At 39.9% G+C, this 21,608-nt stretch overlaps 1 protein-coding gene across 10 annotated transcripts in view; it reads right to left on the reverse strand.

Moving 5' to 3' along the window:
• Positions 1 to 1,147: 1,147 nt before the first annotated feature.
• PAK3 (p21 (RAC1) activated kinase 3) overlaps positions 1,148 to 21,608 on the reverse strand; it is a 306,671-nt gene continuing 286,210 nt past the window's right edge. For 5 of the 10 annotated variants that reach the window (XM_060408438.1, XM_042242239.2, XM_042242238.2 and 2 more), the window contains 2 exons: positions 11,456 to 11,593; positions 8,018 to 11,123 (listed from right to left, as the gene is read on the reverse strand). In XM_060408438.1, the coding sequence (XP_060264421.1) occupies positions 11,025 to 11,123; positions 11,456 to 11,593 (237 nt within the window). In that variant the 3' untranslated portion in view covers positions 8,018 to 11,024. The other 5 variants (XM_060408440.1, XM_027963550.3, XM_060408439.1 and 2 more) reach the window with 2 other exon arrangements.

Consider the following 21,608-nt stretch of genomic DNA (forward strand, 5'->3'; position numbering starts at 1 on the left):
ATGTCTATTTCTCCACTGCTGCTCTTTAAATAAATTCTTCAGTACCATTTTTCTAGATTGCATACATATGCTTTAGAGTATGGTATTTATCTTTCTCTTATTGAGCACATGCTCCATGAGAATACAGTCTTGCTGATAGCAGCCTGGGCAGGAACCAGCTATCAGGACACCTCCTTCCTCTGATGACAGGGCAACTCGTTTCACCCTCCACTGGTTGTGTACTAGTCTCTTTATCTTGTGTGCCATGCACGATAAGTCACTTCAGTAGTGTCTGGCTCTTAGTGACCCTATGGCCTATGGCCTACCAGGCTCCTCTGCCCATGGGATTCTCCAGGCAAGAATATTCAGTGAGCACAAGATATATAATCTGCTCAAAGGGAACAGAGTACCATTGGGTATCCACTTACACAAAGACATCAAATTATATACACAGGCTCCAGAAGGAATACTATCCCACTGTAAAAGTATTACCAGGGTAACAAACCTCCACTATGCTGAATTGCTGGTGTTTTTATCTCATCCTAAGGACTCAGAGAGTTTCTGATAAACCTGACTCCAACATGTTCACTTAGCAGCTTTCAATGAACTTTACTGTCATTTAGCCACACTTAAAGTTGGTTTTTAATACAAACGTTATCTTTCTCAGGAAAGTCCACAGTGCCTGACATATAGCAAGAGCTCAATAAACCTTTTATGAATGAAAGAGTGAATGAAAGAATGAATGTTCTCAGTGGCATGGCTTTGGAATCTCCTGTGACTTGTGGCCCTTGATTCTAGATAGAAGATAAACACTAAATATTATGCAGATGTACTTGCTCAGAATTTTCCAAGCAGAAAGATGAGCAAAAAAGCAAATTACTACATGCGCTTTCTTTTGGCAGTTTTCCTTTATCTACCTTTTGCTCTGCATCGAATATACAGATTTGTCTCTTCGAGCTCTTCTATGTAAAAACCCGATGGAGATTCTGGGCCTGAGTTATCCAGTGGCAGGATCTGCAGGACATTTCCTATATTGCTTACAAGGTTGGACGTTTTCCCTGCCTTGATTCCTTTGAGAGAATGCTACCCTCTAACCTGTGAATGGGGTAAATGGCCAATGCCAAGGGGGTGGGTAGAAGGGTGACAGAAGAGAGAAGCACCAGCTCAGTGATGTTTGTCATTTTTATTTGCAATACTTTAGGTCCAAGTTTCAAACTGCATTATTTTTACACTCAAGACACAGTCATGCACAATCCATATTTCAATTTTCTATTGCTTCAACCACAATTTAAAGTAACAATATAATAAACAAAAGTCCTTAAAAAGAGCAGATGCTGAGGTCAGAAGGATGGAACCATACCATCAGCAGGTTTACAAAAGAAATAATTTACTTAAAAAATCAAACAGAAAGACCATAAATACCTTTAATTCAGTTACAGAAGAATTTCACTACACATGGGTTTACAGATAACACATTTTAACAAAAGTAAAGCACAGCCAAATGAGATACAATTCTGATAATGAAAACACAGATCCTCCTTAATTTGTTTTGTCTGGATATTATGAGTATAATCCCAGTACACATCACTAACTACCCTGTGATCTGTCTCTTCCTTGCTGATGTACTGAGATTTAAAACTCAACCCACTAGTGGTTACAGAATTCTGTGAAAGGTCTTATTATCACTAATGAATATAGTATATGCGGGTCCATAAAGCACACCACACACAAGCACACACACTGAACTTGAATTTCACACTTAGGGCTGGTTGGCACTGCTGTAGGCAGGGCATTGGGACTGTCCACTAACTACAAGTTGATCCTCTTTCTAGTATCATACTCATCCAATTGGCCAATCCCTGTGGGAGCTGTCATCAGAAATGCTGTCTTTGGTTCCCAAGTGGATTTGTCAACACTCCTTAATGCTAATAGCACATAATCATTTTTTCCTTTTTCTCTCTGCAACCTGCAAATGTTTAGGCCCACTCAGTAGTCCCAGCCATGGCATGGGTTCTGCCATCTTGTGCCATTTTGGAAGTAAACTCTATAAAGCCCAACACTGCTTCATAGGGAAGGAGAGGCCGAAGTACAGTTCTATTCTAGCAAGTGTGACAGTGTTTCTGTTCTAGTAGCAAATACTGGCCACAGCTTAATGAAATCCAGACTTTACATACAGAGTGTATGGAAAAGAAAAACTGGAACACTAAACAGGAAAGGAACACTAAATCAAAAACAAAACAACAGTGAAGGAATTGGAAGGCTGCCACGAGTTTTATCAACATTCCCTAGTATTTATTCACTTCATTTACTTGAGGTTTGATTTTTTTTTTGGCATCATCTTACATAGTTCTATTGTTTAACTGCAATATAAGAGACCCAGGCTTAAGCATATGATATTTGCCATCACTTTAGCAGGATGAATTAGCAAGGCAATCTATAGTACCACAGAATGTTAGAGCTTTGGAAAGCCTTGGAGAGCTAGTCCAATACCTTTATTTTATAAATGTGGAAACAGACACAACATAGTTAAGTGACTTGCCCAAGGGCACGCACTAAGTTAGGAGCAGAGCCTACATTAGAATCCAAGCATTCTTATTTCTGGGCTTCCCTGGTGGCTCAGTCGGTAAAGAATCTGCCCGCAATGCAGGAGATCCAGGTTCAATCCCTGCGTCAGGAAGATCCGCTGGAGAAGGAAATGGCAACCCACTCCAGTATTCCTGCCTGGGAAATCCCACGGACAGACGAGCCTGGTGGGCTACAGTCCACGGGGTCACAAGAGTCGGACATGACTTGGTGACTACACCACGACCACCATTCTTACTTCTAGGTTAGCACTTCTTCCATTACATCTGATTGATTCTAATTGCTGTTGATTTCCTCATAGGTCCTAAATCAGGTGCACATGGTACCTACCTCACTACTGGTATTATGGGATAGCATTCATCTGACGGCAGCTTCCAAAGGAGACTCTGATGGCACTAAACAGCTTCTATAAGTTTATCTTGCAAATGTGACTGTATCATGTGGCAGTAAATGCTCATTATTATCGTCTACTTGAACACAAGAGTGTGCACGTGGAAGTTATAATCTCAGTTCCTGCATCTGCAGATTCAGTTAGATACTGCTTGATATTAAACAGACATCCAATGCATGAGGAGTTGGGTTTATATTCACTTGGTCACTAAAGGAGCATGGGATCAGAAAAGGAATGGAAAAAAAGCTTACCAACAGAAAGATCATATCAAAAACCAATTTCTGATGAAAAAGTCTTTCTTAGGAAAAATAGTTCCATTATTTCCAGGGTCCTCTTTAATTCCTTCCCAATCCACATGCAAATATATGTTCAGAATTGTGTGTTAAGTTCACTCAAAATCTCAGGTCTGTTAGACTGTCAGTTTATACATGCTGAATTTCAGTCCTCTTGCTCAGAGACTAGGAGTAGGCCATCAGTGGCCATGCCTTTGTTTAAACAAATATCAACTGCAAGTAGCTCAGAAAAGGACCATGAGATACAACTGGGGATGTCAGGGTTAAGACTCTTATAAGTAGATTACATGTTGAGAATGGCCCAAAGTGGGTTCTCTAGATAAAAGGTCTGCTCTTGGTGAAACTAACACCTGAGGCCACTACCGTATCATAAAAGTCCTCACCTGCAAAGTCTTTGGTGAGTTACAAGGAAATTCCTCTCTTTGGGTAGATAGTCTCCCTGATTCTCGTTTAAAATGATAGTAGTCACTGCACACAACCTATAATTAGGCAGATCAGAAAGCACCTAGAGGTCACCATCTCAGGCCAAAGCTCAAAGGAGTTGAGATTGAATGCCAAGAGGCCAGGGCTGTTCTAAATATTTATCTCAATATTTTCATAGTCAGCTTTTAAGTGCAAGTCATAACTTCTACAGAAATCAACAAGACTTGCCTACTGTTTATTAAAAGAAAATCCTACCTGAATGATAGTATATCCTGTTGGAAAAGGAAATGGTGGGAGCTGGCGATTTTAACCTTCTGTTCTTCCAAAATTCAACCTAAAATCTGCTAAAATGATCCAGAAAGGCAGTACCTGAAACAGATGTTGTCAGAGGGGCTATCCAAAGTGACCCCTCCAATCTAAAATAAGTAAAACAGAAACCTTAAGGCCATACCAAAGCAGAGGGGGCAGCCAGATAGTTTGAAAGCAGAAGGATGTGTTTGGAGTTCTAACAGCGACATCTCCCTAGCTTTAATGTATAGATACTAGTCCCCGAAGAAAGCATGTGCCATACCAAGTGTGTGCCAACCGCAGCATCCAGGCAAATATAAAGCCTATAGAATAATTGTAATTAGCAAGTATCTGTACCCTGCATGCTCTGGGCTCTGGCCAGAAGGCATCTGCTTCTGGCGTCTTTTCTATGTTTCTATAGTCCTCTTTCTGATGTTTATTTATTATAAAGCAATAGTATAACAATATCAAAGAAAATTCTAACAAGAAAAAAATGTGCATAATCCCACCACCCCAACACAACTGATTTCAATTGTCTGTGTTCCCAGTCTTTGTTCATATGCACACTTATTTTTACATAGTTGTCATCCCTGTTTATGTTATTTAAAGGTGATTTTATAGATTCTCTCTGAGAACTGGCAGCCTCATTAGAAATAAACAACCCATTGAACAAAGGAATAGAATTATTTACACAATCTTTGAGCTGAGAAATATCATTTATAGACAAACATCTCAAACTATCAAAACAGTTTTACAGACGACAGGAAGCAATTTCGTATTTCTTTTTCTTTTAGCAATGGAATGTGCTTCACAAGGGAGGGAAAGATGTGGGGATCAGGTGGTTAAAATCAAACATTGGGGTGCAATTCACAAGCCTGAAAGAAATCTGAATAACACAATTAAAGAATAAATACTTGAGTTAAATCTTCTTACATGACTTGGCCATCCAGTAGCCAAAATGGAACACGGACACACAAATATTTACAATGACACATAGACGAGATCAGCAAGAACGAAGTCATTACCCAACACGGTGACTGATTTGAGGGGATGTGTCATCCGAAAATCTTCACGGGATGATGACAACGTGCTGGATCCTTGCTACAACATTAACGTTCTTTTCTTTCTTAAATAAATAATCTCTACTGTGCTTCTCACCCTTCCCTGACTTTCCCACTGCCCTATCCCTCTCTCAGGACATTTTGGAATCAACATTCGATGATGCGCCCTCCTTATCTCAGGGCATGGATAGACTCACCAATGTCAAGATGAGCTGCAAAAAAACAATCCAGGAAAAGGGAATAAACTATTAACCATCTGGAGTACAACTTGGTTAGGTATACCAAGTGTAAATCCCTCAGCATCATTTTGGCAGGAGAAACAGCTTCTCTCTAATACTTATTAGAAATATACATAACTCTCCAACACAGGGAATGGTCTTTAGAAGCTGTTCTCATTTTAAAATTTACATAGATATAAATCTGTAAGAGTAAAGCCTACTGGGATATATTATCATAAAATCTTGATACAACAGGATGTGGTGAAGTAGTACAAGACTCCTCGTTGTTAACATGCTGAACTGAAAGCATAAAAGAGCAGCCATTTCTCTGCCTCCAATAATCTGAAGGATCACTGCTCCAGGTGTCCTTCCACCAACAAAATGCCTTCATGACATATAAGGGATGCTCACGGACAATTAGGGCTTCCCAACCAGGTTTGGGGCTCTCTCCAGTGGCAGGGCATAGGTACCAATGTACTGAATTCTATTTGCATCCCACCTATTGTTTCACTGAATTCCCTGGTACGATGAATGAAAAAATTTTAAAATACTTAATTTTAAATGAAATCAAAATTAAGGCCTCACTCTCTCACACACATAAAACAGTGTGGCATTAACATTTTCAGGCCCAGCCATGTCTTTGTGAAGAATAACATAATACGGTTCGAATTAATATTACCATTTGATCTTTTCACATTTGTTGTTTTATGCCCATGTGCACATTTTCTAGGGGAAGGGGTCAAGCCCCTCCCAAATTTCATAGTCAAAGAAAACAACAGGAAATCCACCAGCGGTGTTATCTCCTAAATATAAACATGTGCACTATATGGTTGGTTAGCAGAAACTCTCTAAAGAAAGTGCTTTCATTTTAAGGAATGAACAGATGATTACATGGACGGATGTGCCTCAGCAGAGAAAGAGAGAGGCCCACGGCAGTGATCTCGTTCCCTCTCTTGCTAAATGCAGATAGGTTCTATTCAGATTCTTGACATACTACAAATCAAGGAGCCCTCTACTGCACAAACTGCTAGCTTTTCAAAGGCTTAGAGAAAAAACTCTGCAGAATTTACAAAACTGATAACACTTGAAAGAGAAGCATATCCTTTCTATGCAGACACCCTCCAGATATTTTTCTACTCTCGAAGATTCAGGAAGTGGTGACTGTTGAGTGTCTAATAAATTGATACATGGTGAAATAATAGTCAAATTTTCATATCTTGCCCAAGCCACAAAAGGAACTCAGTTGGACTGGTAGGTCTTGGGATACATGATTGCAAAGCCAAAGGCTTTTCACTGGAGAGCTTCAAGATCTTTAGATACATGTTTTTGAAATTCAAAAGCCCAAAGGGCTAAGTATGAACACACCATATGCAGAAACAGAAATTAGTGATACATAGGGGAAATGACAATAAGTACTTAGAGCCAAACAACATTGACTGGGATGTAGTTTTCACTAACCTCCCATTTCTTGCAGAGTTGAATGCTCACATATTTCTGTTCTCCATATCTTAAAACTTTTTTTAATGTTTGTTATAAATTGTGAAGATAAATAATATTTTATCATCAGCAAACATTGGGTAATGGGTCTGTTTCCTCCTGATGTGCCTGTTTCACAGGTGCATACCTTCCACAAGCACAAAACAGGATTAAATTAGGTATCTATATCTTTGTTTACTTACTATCCAATGAAGATTTCAGTATTTCATGCTTATATTATCTTCCTTTTGGCCCTTAGAGAAAGCCCCATGTTTGCTTAAGTGTGGTCTCTCCAATCAGGATTTCCTAGGTTTAAGATTTAGACTCACCCAACTGGAGTGCCATAGTTTTGGTGTGTCTTTTTGCAGGTACCATGAAGATGAGCAAGCAGGTTTATACAAATGATAAATCAACTACCACTTAAGCATCATCATGAAAATGTGATAAGATTTCACCATCTGAACTTTATTTAGATAGTTTTTAAAAGCCCTTCCTGAACACACATATTCCTCTCTGCTTTTGGAAAATGTCATAAAAGAAACCTTTCCCAGTACAAATGCAGAAAAACAGGTACACAAACCAAGCCACCACTATAGAAGAATAAAAAATTGCAACTCTATGAGGGCATGGACTTCCACATGTTCACACAGTACTTGCTCTGAGGTTTTTTTTTTTTGTTTTGTTTCATTTTGTTGTTTTTTTGTTTGTTTGCTTGTTTGTTTTGTTTTTTACTTTCTTTAAAAAAAAAGTTTGACATGTTTTTTCTGGACATCTAATGACAATGCAAGTGAAAAACATTACATTGGGTAAGGAGATTTGAAGGAGGTTCGAATGCAAGAGGGACTACTCTCTAACTTAAAAACAAACACAACACTATGAAGAGGGATTGTGCATCTTTGAGAAATCTTTTTTCTTCAAAGTGAATGCACAAAATGAGGGGATTCACTACTGGCTCTTTCGCTTCACGGTGGAAGTGACCTTTTAATGGTCACTTCGACATTGCTGCCCTGTATGGGCTGCGATTCAGGCTTACAAATAAATTACATAATCTGAGGGAGTAGGAAAAAGGCTTATAAGAAGTTTCTATTCATCTCAAAGTTAAAGAAACCCCACCCCATTTGACTGTCTTTTCTTCCATCTTTCCTGCAGCGGAGTTTTATTTCAGTCTTACTCATGAGGGAGATGGTGTGGGGTAAGGCTGGCAGTCCTAGCGGCTGCTGTTCTTAATCGCTTCTTTTGCAGCAATAATCAGAGGAGTCAGGCTGGAGAGAGGCTTGGCTAATTTTAAAAATGGATGCTGCAAAAGGAAAAACAGAGGAATTACTGGAATTCTTTCCTCCAACAAGTATATTACTTTACACTTGCAAGGAGCCTTTTTTTCATTAAAATTTGTATTTTGTGGATCCAATTAAACATCATTTAAAAAAAATATAGTGCCAGCTTTTGTCCTTCAGATGTTTTTGTTCTTCAGTGTCATGAAATCTTTGGGAAGCTGACTGGCAGAGCTAGAAATTCAGAGTAGGTGTCTTGTGAAATCTCATTGTGTTCGGGAGTCTAAATTTCTGATTTTCTTAAATTGATGACTTTATCTGGAGCAGCCTTCAATGCTTGAAAAACTGTGTTCTGTTGACCACTAGAGGCCTTGACCCTGAAACCAATGGCCTCCTAACTGCTAAACCCAATAGTGTGCCTCGGCCATTTCTTCTTTGGTTGCTCCATAGTACTTCATACAAGTGAATGTCCCTTCCTTCTTTGAAATGTTGTTCTCTTTGGGGGCCTGTAACATTCTACTGTCTCAGTTCTCTTCTCTATGCAAGCTCACTGACTGCTCCCTCCCTATCTTCTTCCTGGTTTCACGTCCTCTTTCCACCTCCCATAACTTGACTCTCATCATCTTCTTTTTCTAATTTAATTCCTTGGAGAGTTCATTCCTTTCCATGGTTCTAACCAAGCTCTCATCAGCCTTATGGAGATGACTCCCAAATATCCATTGCGTGACCTGATCTCTTTCCTGAATTTTGGCCCTATTTCTCTAATTGTCTGTTGTTTATTTCCTTTTGATTGTCCTCCTGCCACCTTGAACTCAACACTGAAAAATGTACATTCAATCAAGTTGATGTATGGCAGAAACCAACACAGTATTGTAAAGCATATCTTTCAATTAAAAATAAATAATTTTAAAATAATATACAGTTTTTTATGCTTTGAAGTTTCTCAAACGGAGTACTCTTATGTGATGTAAGCTATAGGGGCTTTGGAGTCAGAATACCTAGGTTCAATCCAATCCTCTGCTTATCACAGTGGTTAAATGAGGTAAGCAACAGTTTCTTATAAGCTATATCAAGGCCAATCCATGTTAGCCAGTGTATTATTATCTTCTATCACTTCTGCTTTCGCTGAATGCTACCACTGGTTTGATATTCTGAAGTCACTTTTGTGTTCTTCTTATGTTTTACATGCAATCAGCTACCAAATGCTGCCTTTTCAATGCCTTTTACAATGATCTCTTGCTTTGCCTAGGCCTAATCAACTTAATCCTGAATTACAACAATAACCTCCTCCTCATCTTCCTGCCTCCATTTGTTTCTGTTGCTAATTCTTATTGCAGACCACCAGCGTCATCTTCCTGAACAAAGCTTTCATCATGTGTGTCCCTCAGATGCCTTCAGTGTTTCCCCATTACCTACAGCCCGTATGCTTTAGCCTGGTGTTCAAGGCTCTCTACAGTCCTGCCACCTGCAGCTGTCCTGGCTTGAACTCTACTTCAGCCACACTGTCTATTTTCTGTTCCTTTGAACTTTGCCTACATGTCTTTGATCAGGTGATAATCCTTCCATCTGAAATTCCTTCCCCTTTTCCCCCTAAACTATCTAAGACTGATCTGTCTTTCAAGGCCCAGGCAAACTCTTTCCCTTTCACAGATATCGTCTGAGTGCCATAGGCCATAGATGCATATCTTTAATCAGTTACGACATTCACTGTTTGAATGGCCACTTGGTTCCACTGAGTCTCTGAACAATCTTGTTTTTTTTTTTTTATTTTTCATATTCCCAAGGAGACGGAACTTCTAAAGAGTAGGAATCATGCCTTTAAGAGATTTGTATCAACCAGTGCACTTAAGCCTTGCAAATAGAAGTTGCTCCATAAAAATCCATTTATTTGTTCCTTTTCTCAAGCCTTCCAGTGGTGTGAATGTCATGTAAGTCTGTTTTCCAACCTCTAAAATGAACTAGAGGCAGAGAATGGAGTTATATGGACTTAAGGTAATGTGCAGAGCTTACATGTATAAAATCAAAAGATGCAACAAATACACTCTTCAATCTTCTCAAAACATCATTTTGCATCAGTAATCTGACTGGTTCAGATAAAAGTATTGTTGAGTAAGGAATTAACTAGATAATTGATTTAATTATATATATAACTATATAGCTACCTTAAGTGAAACTGTATTTTCACTCATCCTTGAAGAAGACATAATAGGAATGTGTACAGGATGTGTAAGTGGGGTGGTGAGAGGCGTGTAAAGACATGGAAATGATGTACTCAACAGTTCCAGTTTTTCATCTATAATTTGAGGCTGGAATAATGGGACGACTAATAAAGGGCTATTTCAGATAGGACATTTTCAGGCCTCATGATAGCCTGTGAAATGCTCACAGGTAGCAGAAAAGAGAAGGTGTAGCTTTCTCAGTTCCTCCAAATTGGTTTATCCCAAGTATGACTTAGGTTGGGGTAGGGTATTTTTGCCTGAGTGTGGCTCTCTGTCTCTGGAAGGAGTTCAGAAGCAATAGGAACTTTTTGTTGTTTGGCCGAGAACAGACTGAGTTCATCATTAATCACACTCTGCATGACCAAATGTTATGCCTTTTGTTTAACTGGATTATGTGTTCAAAGTCAGGAGGGACAAGTAGTCACTTTGCTTGGCTTGGCTATTACAGATCTTTATTTTCTTCCCCGAGGGACCATCCCCAGCAGTGATCCTGGGCATGCATTGCTTTATCAATATAAATGTTTTTTTCCCTTCTAAATTGGTTTGTGTGGAAGAAAGACAATCCAGGGCTCAAGTTCAAGTTCTGCCCTTCGATATTTGTGTGAGCTTTAATTTCTACATCTGTAACAGGGATTAATAACACCTATCTTAGAGTGTTGTAAGAATTAATGAGATAATATGTGTAAAAAAGTTGGTATCAAGTAGGTACTAATTATCATCATATATACGAATCCCTGAGAGCCATGAAAAGGACAAATGGTTACAGAGGCACTCACCACTGGATGGTACTCACCCAGGCAAGCAGGTGCCTGCCATTTGGCATCACAAGCAAAGGGGCTTTGACCAGTAAAGCATTAGAGTAGCAAATGCCATGGAAATAATTGCATAGTTATGTAGAGAATTACCTCCGGCCAAGAGCACCTGCGTACAACATCCAGGGGCACAAGTAAAGTTTAGAACAAAACAGTAACACCAGAGGTTCACATTGTTTTTTCCCCTTGCAAAATAAGACTCCAGGAAGAACAAAAGAGAGTTCTAGTTTAAATTGCCAACTTCTCAGAAGAAAGGCCACATGCCAATCCATTACATATTAGATGCATGCCTATATTTCTGTGCCTGTGATCTCAAATCAAATGGTTAGCACCTAACTCGAACTAGGCATCTCTCAACAGAGTTCTCTGATTGTCACACATCGAGGTAGAAAAGCTCAATATAATGACTCTCTGTTTGTAACTGTCCTATTTAATTTTCACCTGCAAAAGCTCCTTGGCAGATCCTCGCCTATCCACATCCATCTCAAGACAGCGATTTAAAAAGTCGCGGAATACAGCAGACAGTCTCTCAGGATTCTGCAGCTCTGGGGTTCCATTAGTGGCTATCAGATATAATGCCTGTAGAAAAAAATCAGAAAAATCTATTCAGCACGTACATATTAGGATCGTGAGTTGACACAGAAGACACACATCCAGTTTCTGATTTTTACCTTGGGTCAAAAAACTCCATTTTAGAGAATGATACTGGCATACACTGCAAAGTTTCTGTAACATTGAGAAATGATTACTCTTGGCAGTAAGTGAGGGACAGTGAGGTGACCCACCCTCAAAAGTTTAGAAATACGGTTATAAGGCTGTCCTCTGAGAGCTAAGCCAGTAAAATGAAAGTGTTAGTCTCTCAGTCATGTCTGACTCTTTTGCCACCCCACGGACTGTAGCCCATCAGGCTCCTCTGTCCATGGATTCTCCAGGCAAGAATACTGGAGTGGGTTGCCATTTCCTTCTCCAGGGGATCATCCTGACCCAGGGATCAAACCTGGGTCTCCTGCATTGCAGGCAGATTCTTTACCATCTGAGCCACCAGGGAAGCCAGTAAAAATCCACATAAAATGAATGTGTCATTATCCACCTAGGAAATGAAACCAAGGAACTGCCTGGGACTCTGTGATCACAGAGTTAGGGAAACACACACACACATCTAAACACATTGATAAAAGTATAACCTCTGGAAGGCACAGTTGCAAAGGTGATTGTAATTTACTGTTTATCTTGATTGGAGAATACTTGTGAGTAGACCAGGGATGAACAGGGGCTTCCCGGATGGCTTGGTGGGTAAAGAATCTGCTTGCAATGCAGGAGACACAGGAGACTCGAGTTCTATCTCTGGGTCAGGAAGATCCCCTGGAGGTGGAAATGGCAACCCACTCCAGTATTCTTGCCTGGGAAATCCCATGGACAGAGGAGCCTAGTGGGCTACTGTCCATGAGGTCACAAATAGTCGGACATGACTGAAGCGACTAGTACAACACAGGTATGAACAGGCTACATTATAGAATCAGAGAAGTAAAAGCAATCAGAAGATGGCAGTGGCTGGATGAGATGAGAAGTAACCCATGGGTCCCAAAGATGGAAGTATTCTGTTGGCCAAAAAGCTTTTTCGGATTTTTTTCATAACATCTTAACAAACTTTTTGACCAATCCAATACTTTTGTCCTGTGGCAGATATACCCCTATAGATTTTAATTAGGTTTCCCATGAAAGTCTAGCTATAATAGAAAATATAAGAAAAGCTGACATTAGTAATCCTGTATCCTACTGTAAGTTGTGTGTGTGTGTGTGTGTGTGTGTGTGTGTGTGTGTGTGTTGGAGAGAGAGAGAGTCATTCAGTCATGTCTGACCCTGTGACACCATGGACTGTAGCCAGCCATTCTCCTCTGTCCATGTTGCCATTTCCTTCTCCAGGGGAATCTTTCTGACCCAGGGATCCAACCCACATCTCCAACATTGCAGGCAGATTCTTTACTGCCTGAGCTACTAGGGAAGCCCACTGAAACATATTAAGTTGCTAATATATCTCTGAGATCTTAGTTGAGGTCACTGAGAGAGATCAACTCATGGTGTGCTAACAGAATCAAGGACCCTAACTTTCAAGGCACAGAGCTGAACTCAAGACCATGGTTAATTCATGGTTAATTCAAAGTAAACTCATCTTTCAAAGGCTTCTGAGCTCCTGACAGCCATAAAAAGCTGGCCATTCCTCATGCCTCCTCTAAGCAAATTATTCTAGAGTATTAAGTATGTATCAGGAATCATATTAGACACTAGAGATTCAAAGATGAATAATGGAATGTCCTACTTTCAAAGGTCATACAGTTTAGTGAAGAAGAGAGACTTACATATACCCACCATACAGTGAGATAAGAGCCAATCAGAGGAACGTTGCAAGTGCCAAGTCAATACAAGGATGAAGCCATTGACACCAAAGCTCAGAGAACACTTCACAGAGGAGCTTGACATTTGATCAGGGTCTTGAAGGATACACAGGAGTTTTCCTGCAGGTATTACCACCAGGGTTATGCCTGCCTATGCGCCCAGACTCCTAACTATTATGAAGACATGCTCCCGCTTGAACTGGCTTGGACTTTGTAGCAAATTATCATCCCCCTTTCCCACCATGGCTCTGAATATTATTATCAAAAACATTTCTATCAAAGTCTTTTCGCAGGCCCGTTTTCATCAGCTGGTGAGAACATCTCTCCTCCATTCCAGAAACCTCCACAGATGTACTTTAGAAAGGGTTAGGAAGGACCATTTCATCCAGTGGCTATCAACCTATAGCATGTATTGGAATCACCTAGAGGGACTTGTTAAAAACAGATCAATCTGGAGAGGGGTCTGAGAATTAGCATTCTAACAAGTATCCTGTTGATGCTGAAACTGCTGGTTTTAGGACCACACTTTGAGAACTGGTTTATTCCACCCCAATAAGCAATGGGTTTAATGATTAATACTCGGAGCACCTGTCCTCACAAGCCATCTTTGTTCTGTTATTAAAAGAAAATTGTTACTGCAAATGACATTTGCTGCCTCCTCCTAAACTCTCTTATTTCAGCTAGTCACAATTTCTGCCAACCTCTGCAGCCTTTGCTTGCTTTTTTCTGTTCTGTAGCCAAACCAAACCCTAAATAAACACATCTCTTTTCTCCCTTTCCACTCTCCCTGTGTCTGTGTACATGCCATACTGTTTCATCTTCTCACTTTTCATCTCACCTTTCTTAGCTCAACACATTCTACTCTAAATAATACTGCTCTTCACAAGTATATGTCTTTCTCACCTCTCTTCAATTCATGTACTAAGAAAAAGATTGATAGGAAACACTCCAACATGTGAACAATGGTTCCTCCTGGGTGGCAGGATTATTAATGATGTAATCTTTGAAAACAGTTTTTCAATTTTCCGAATTTTCTACAATGAATGTGACTGCTCTATTTCAAAAAAAAATCCTCCAAAACGAGACACATGTACCCCAATGTTCATAGCAGCACTGTTTATAATAGCCAGGACATGGAAGCAACCTAGATGTCCATCAGCAGATGAATGGATAAGAAAGCTGTGGTACATATACACAATGGAGTATTACTCAGCCGTTAAAAAGAATACATTTGAATCAGTTCTAAAGAGGTGGATGAAACTGGAGCCGATTATACAGAGTGAAGTAAGCCAGAAAGAAAAACACCAATACAGTATACTAACGCATATATGTGGAATTTAGAAAGATGGTAACAATAACCCTGTATGCGAGACAGCAATAGAGACACAGATGTATAGAACAGTCTTTTGGACTCTGTGCGAGAGGGAGAGGGTGGGATGATTTGGGAGAATGGCATCAAAACATGTATAATATCATATATGAAACAAATCACCAGTCCAGGTTCGATGCATGATACTGGCTGCTTGGGGCTGGTGCACTGGGATGACCCAGAGGGATGGTACAGGGAGGGAGGAGGGAGAAAGGTTCAGGATGGGGAACACGTGTATACCTGTGGTGGATTAATGTTGATGTATGCTAAAACCAATACAATATTGTAAAGTAATTAACCTCCAATTAAAATAAATAAATTTATATTAAAAATAATAAAATTTTAAAAATGAAAGAAAAAGAAAAAAAATGAACTTGTGTGTAAGCTGGGCCCTATCTTTGTAAAAAAGAAAACTGCTACTCACTGCCCTGCTAATGAGAGACAAAACCAGTTGTGGGCAATACACCAATCACAGCAAAAAGCATTTTCCTAGCAAAGTCAAACCTTAGCTGAAGAAAGATTGAAGAAAATCAAACTAGGCACAAGTGACCACATTCTGGTTTTTATCTAAGTTAGTTGAAAGCTCAAAAGAAAATTGGCTTGCTCATTTTATAGGAATGAAAATGGGCACAAGTGACCACATTCTGGTTTTTATCTAAGTTAGTTGAAAGTTCAAAAGAAAATGGGCTGGCTCATTTTATAGAAATTGCTGTTGTTTAGTCACTAAGTCTTGTCTGTCTCTTTGTAACCCCATGGACTATAGCCCACCAGGCTCCTCTATCCATGGGATTTCCCAGGCAAGAGGCAAGAATACTGGAGTGGGTTGTCATTTCCTTCTCCAGGGGATCTTCCCGACTCAGGGATCAAACCCATGTCTCCTGATTGGCAGGTGGATTCTTCACCCCTGAGCCACCTGGGAAGCTTGGCTCAATAATCAGACTAGACTTATTTTACTCACAAGGGCTTCCCTTGTGGCTCAGCTGGTAAAGAATCTGCCTGCAATGCAGGAGACCTGGGTTTGATCCCTGGGCTGGGAAGATCCCCTGGAGAAGGGAAAGGCTACCCACTCCAGTATTCTGGCCTAGAGAATTCCATGGACTGTATAGTCCATGGGGTTGCAAAGAGTCAGACACGATTGACCGACTTTCACTTCACTATTTCACTCAACATGCTGCTGCTGCTGCTCACCAAATCAGAAAAAGATAAATATTGTATGATATCACTTACAAGTGGAATCTCAGAAATAAAACAAATGAGTGTATATAACAAAACAGAAACAGACTCACAGATACAGAGAACAAACTAGTATTTAGCAGTAGGGAAAGGGAAGGGGCAGGGGCAAGATAGGAGGAGGGAATTAAGAGGTACAAACTACTATGTATAATAATAAATAAACAACAAGGATATATTATACCACACAGAGAATATAGCCAATCTTTCAGAATAACTATAAATGGAATACAAATGTTAAAAACTGTGAGTCATTACGATGCAATCCTGAAACTTACAATATTGTACATCAAATATGCCTCAATAAAAAAAAGAGATTAGAGATTTTCTTTGTAGTTGGTTGCTTCTTTAGTAAGAAACCCAGAGTCATACTTGACTTCTCCTTCTTCCTCATCTAGAAAATATTTCCTCCCCCAACTTTAGCAGGTTCAGTTCATGCAACCTTTAGAAATGGCTTTCATACCCATCCACTATTCTCTGTCCCTACTGTTACAATAGCCTCCAATAGGTTTTTTTCGAACTTAAGCCTCTGTGTTCTTCAGTCCATCCTCCTGAACAATCTGTCTTATCTTAAACCTCATCATGACATCCATTTTTCTGCTTTAGCAATTTTTATTGGCTCTCTATGGCCCACAGAGGGCTTCCCTGTTGGCTCAGTGGTAAAGAATCTGCCAGCCAATGCAGGAGATGCAGGTTCAATCCCTGGGTCGGGAAATGGCAATCCACTCTAGTATTCTTGCCTCTTGCCTGGGAAATCCCATGGACAGAGGAGCCTGGAGGGCTACAGTCCATGGGGTTGCAAGAGTTGGACAAGACTTAGTTACTAAACAACAACAACGTGGTCCATGGACATGGTTTTCAAACTGTTCTCCCCTAAATTCCCCTCAAGACCAGCTAAGTGGGAAAAGGGGTGGGAGAAGGAGATAGATGGAGAGATTCTAGGACCCTGTACCACATGTGTTTCAATCAGAGAAATACTTGATTTTATTCTCTATTTATTTATGCTTCCCTTGTGGCTCAGCTGGTAAAGAATCTGCCTGCAATGCGGGAGACTGGGTTCGATCCCTGGGCTGGGAAGATTCTCTGGAGAAGGGAAAGGCTACCCACTCCAGTATTCTGGCCTGGAGAGCTCCATGGAATGTATAGTCATGGAGTTGCAAAGAGTCGGACACGACTGAGTGACTTTCACTTTCATTATGCTTCCAAGCAAGGTTTAATTTGAACCAAGGGATCACTATAGCTGTTTGAAAACACTGGACATAGTAAAGATTCCTTTGCATGGCATAGATGGTCCTCCACGATTTGGCCCCTGCCTCTCTTTCTAGTCCTCCTCTGTTCTCATCTGAGAACCCTGCTTCCCCCACTTTCACATACATACACATATCGGCCAAGGCTCACATACTATTCATGCCAATTAGTTCTTCATTCCTATAATAAGAAATGCTCTTTCATATCTCCCTCAAATGCTATTCCCTTCAGTGCCTGGTGAACTTCTACTTGCCTTTTAATTTCTATTTCAAATGGCACTTCCTTTGCTAAGTCTTCTCAATCTCTCCCAGAAGGATATGGTGAACAACCACCTCGGTTTTCCAGGGACTGTCCTGGGTTTTACTACTGAAGGTTCTATGTCTGTCAGTGCCAAGCAAACTGGGGTGGCAGTCACCATGGAGACAGGGTTAGCCCTCCCCTCCTTTGAGCTACTATACCCCTTTGTTTATACATCTGTTTTCATGTTGTAGGGTGAATACCTGTTACTTGTTCACAGGTCTGTCTCCCTAGATTGTGAAGGTAGGAATTGTGTCACAAGCATCTCTGGATATTGTGGATAGTGGCTCAAAACAGGTGATCAATAAATTTTTTTGTTGCTAAATGAAATGAAAACCAAAAAGTAGAAATAAATCTCATTGAGATGGGAATATGACAGACTTTGCTATATGAAGTATTAAAGCTCAGAAGCTAAAGCGAATGAGTGAACATATAAGAAGATACATAGAGAATGACACCCTTTCTGAGTTGAATAGGCCTGGAATGTGGGAACTTCTGACTACCCAACTCTTCAGTGTGGGAGAAGGAAGAGAGTGCCATGAGCAATGTAAGTAAGGGGATGACATCAAAGGGAGGGAAAGCTGGAGATTACCACAACATGGTAATCTGTTGTGGGCAAACCCAGAGAGCAAGTGAAGACAATTAGTTCTCTCTGGAACTGGAAACACAGAAACTTAGTCTTCTCTGACTGATCTTGAACAGAGAAAGAGCTCTTGATTTTTCTTCTGCTACATTATTTAACAAGGTCTGTTTTATTCCTAAGGTGAGACAAAGCCCCCATGACCTACTGACCTTATTTATAATATTAGACAGACAACCTTTGGCCAAAAAATATTGCCTTTCTTCATTGTGATATACATATTACCTAGAAGTTTTTGGTGTTCTGGAATTCTTAATAACTTTACATCCCTTGTCAATAACAAACAAATGTTGCAGTTTTCTATGGATCCTGATGTGCAACTAAATTTACCTAAGTACTCAGATAGCACGACTTTACCCAGTTGGAGGAATAATTCAATTTACCTTACTGGCAATTTCCTCAGTTAAAAACTGATCAAAGCAGTCATCTTAGAAGTTACCACATTTCTCCAAAGAGGTCCCCAAACAATGCATAGGTACCCAATACATTTTCTTTAAGGCAGTTTTGCAACTGGACTAACCATTTGATTAAAAGGCTTCAGTTTGTGACTTCAGTTCATTTTAACAGTTTGTAAAGTTTAGGTTAGAAACAAACCAAGAGACTCACATGGAAATGTGTTAGTAACCCTGAGAGGCCCCAGCACTGATATAAAGACTCTCTTTACAAAGAGGAGAGTGGTGGAACATTTCTTTCTAAGTTGAATATTTGGAACTCAAAATACATTCTCTCATGGAAATGGTGTTATACGTGATGAACAGGCTCCCAAACTAGCCCATAAAAATCTATTTAACAAACAATGTAACAATATCTTAATATCTGTATAAAGACTGTTTCATGGGAAATATTATTAGTTAGCACTTACTGAATGATTACTATTAGCTCACGTGATTCATACAACAATCCCCTGAGTTATACTCGATTATGACCAATTGACAGATGAAGAAACTGAGGGCGGTAGGGCTAACATAATAACTTGCCCAACATTACACAATTAGCAATGAGGGAGTCAGTATCTGAATCCAGGAAGTGTGAGCCCAGAGTCCATCCACCTGACCACTTCACGGCACCACCTCACAGTGCTCCCACCCTCTGTGATTTTGGTTTTCGTAAACAGAGGCAGACAAGGACTCTTTAAGAGATGAAACACTCTGACATAAGACCAGGTACAGAAATTTCTTGGTCTAAAGGCATTGAGTTCATACGGTCTGTTCTCTTATTACTGTGGAATTATGTTAGAGACCAATATCAAAAGATTTGAAAATAACCCACATATTTTCAAATGCAGTGTGACATTTACCAAGAGAGCTCTGCAACTTAGCTTTTGAAAACCTCAATAAAGTTAGAAGACTGAAAAATCATGGAGGGTGACTGCAGAGAAGAAAGCATTTTAATGAGAAAACAATGTCAAAATGAGAAATTAATATCAAAGATACTTTAAAAACTCCTATGTATTTGTAAATTAAATTTCCATTTTAAAATGAGGGCTATATCTAAGAAGCCATGGTCTTATGTCCCTGGATATATTTCATAATCTCCTAGTTTATACTCTATGGGAACTTGAATAGAATTTGTATCCTACCGTTGTGTGAAAATTGTATAAATCTTAATTATGTCAAATTGGTTCATAGTGCTTTTCAGGTCTACTATATTCTACTTCTCTGTACACTCATTCTATTAATTTCTGAAAGTCTGATATTGAAACTTCAACTAAAAAAAAAGAGAGATGAGACACACTGAGCATGCGTAACTCCACCTCTACCTTTAACAAAGGAAATGGACCCTTTTGAGGTCAATCGTTTTGCAACTAAACTTGGAAATTGAGAACAAAAGGCCCAGTTAGGCTTCCTATTGTATTCACCAGTATCTGTATATATGTTGAGTGTTTATAAGCAGTGTGTCTTCTGGTTGTTGCCCATAACCTACTTATGTCTCAATTCCTTTCAACTATCTCTGAGTGTTTTATGGGAGAGATTTGGCAACAAGTGACATGACACCTTATGACTTAGAGGTCACTTTTGACCTGGGATTTCAGAGGTTAAAGGCCAGAGTGTATTACTGCCTCTGATGTTTTTATAGATTTCATTAAAGGCCCTGACATTTCTAAGATGAGAGTAAATGGGGCCAAATCTACAAAAGAAGTTGTTATATTATAACAAATGTTGTATTCCCTATCTTGACTTATTCAACCCAACAGTTCAGTGTGATAACTGAATAAACACTGTGCTCTAATTTAGTTCCTGACTTGTCTTGTATAGTAGGTCTCATCTGTCACTAAATTATACATGGTAGGGGGCTCTGCTGTTATTGTTTAATCCTTTACAAGTCATTAAAAATTGAGCTATTACAGATCTATTCTCTTATTGGTTTATGGTAAAAGGTAATTAGGTACCACCAACAGATTAGGTGTTGAACTGCCTTTAGAGTGCTCCTTTCAAGCATAAAAAATTGGCCATTGCCAGAAAATAAAGACCAGATGACTCCAACAATGGGCATGCTCATTTTAATCTCTCAGGAATAATAGTGTTTGTCAAGAAATGTGGAGCAGGCTATGTGTGCTCAAGGAGCCACCCTGGGTAGCCCAGGAGGAACCCAAGCTTGAGAACCACAAGGGGTTTGGAAGTAGAGGAGGGATAGGCATAGAGATAGAAAATCAGGAAAGCAAAATGGGGCAGGAGGTAGAGGAGAAAAGTTGTAAGAAGCAGAGGTAGCAGAACACAGGGCAAGGACTAGGGCCAAGGGACCATGGGGAAAGAAGGTGGCTGGTGGAGTGACGAGGAAGAGAAATGAAGATAAAGGCTCCACAATTCAGGGAGGTCAAGGGGACCTGATCCTAGGATCCATTCTGCTACCTCCCCATTTCTCTGGTCCTTCTCCCATAAAACATCTCAAAACATCATCTAACACGTGGTCTGTTGACTTCCTCATCTCCCATTTTCTCTTCAACCCACACCTAGTTTCTAGTTTCAATGTACTGTTTACCATTATATGTTTATTCCTGTCTCACTTCAGAACACTGGAGCAGGAAGGTACTAAGTCCCTGATTCTTTGGGGCTTTTCAAAAACCAGCTGGACTGTGATATGATCTGTGAAACATGCATTACTGCTTACATAAACTGGCTTCAACTTCTGTTTTATATGCAGTTCATCAGCTGAACAGCTCTGTACACAATAACATGCACATGTTCTCAGGACAGCCCAGGGTAGAAAATGGGTCCTTGAAATAGCTTTATCACTGTTGTGTTCTTCCCGGGCTTCTTACCCACATGCAGCATGTTTCATTTGTATCACAATCGAATGTCTTTCTTGGTAGGGAAATGGGGTCCTTTCCACTCTATAGAATACAGACTTAGTCAGGAGATAATCAGAGAGATGTCTCCAAACAGCTTTCTTTGCTTTTTCTTTCTTTTTGGCTGTGCC

Source organism: Ovis aries, chromosome X (genome assembly GCF_016772045.2).
Source record: "Ovis aries strain OAR_USU_Benz2616 breed Rambouillet chromosome X, ARS-UI_Ramb_v3.0, whole genome shotgun sequence".
Lineage (NCBI taxonomy): Eukaryota > Metazoa > Chordata > Mammalia > Artiodactyla > Bovidae > Ovis > Ovis aries.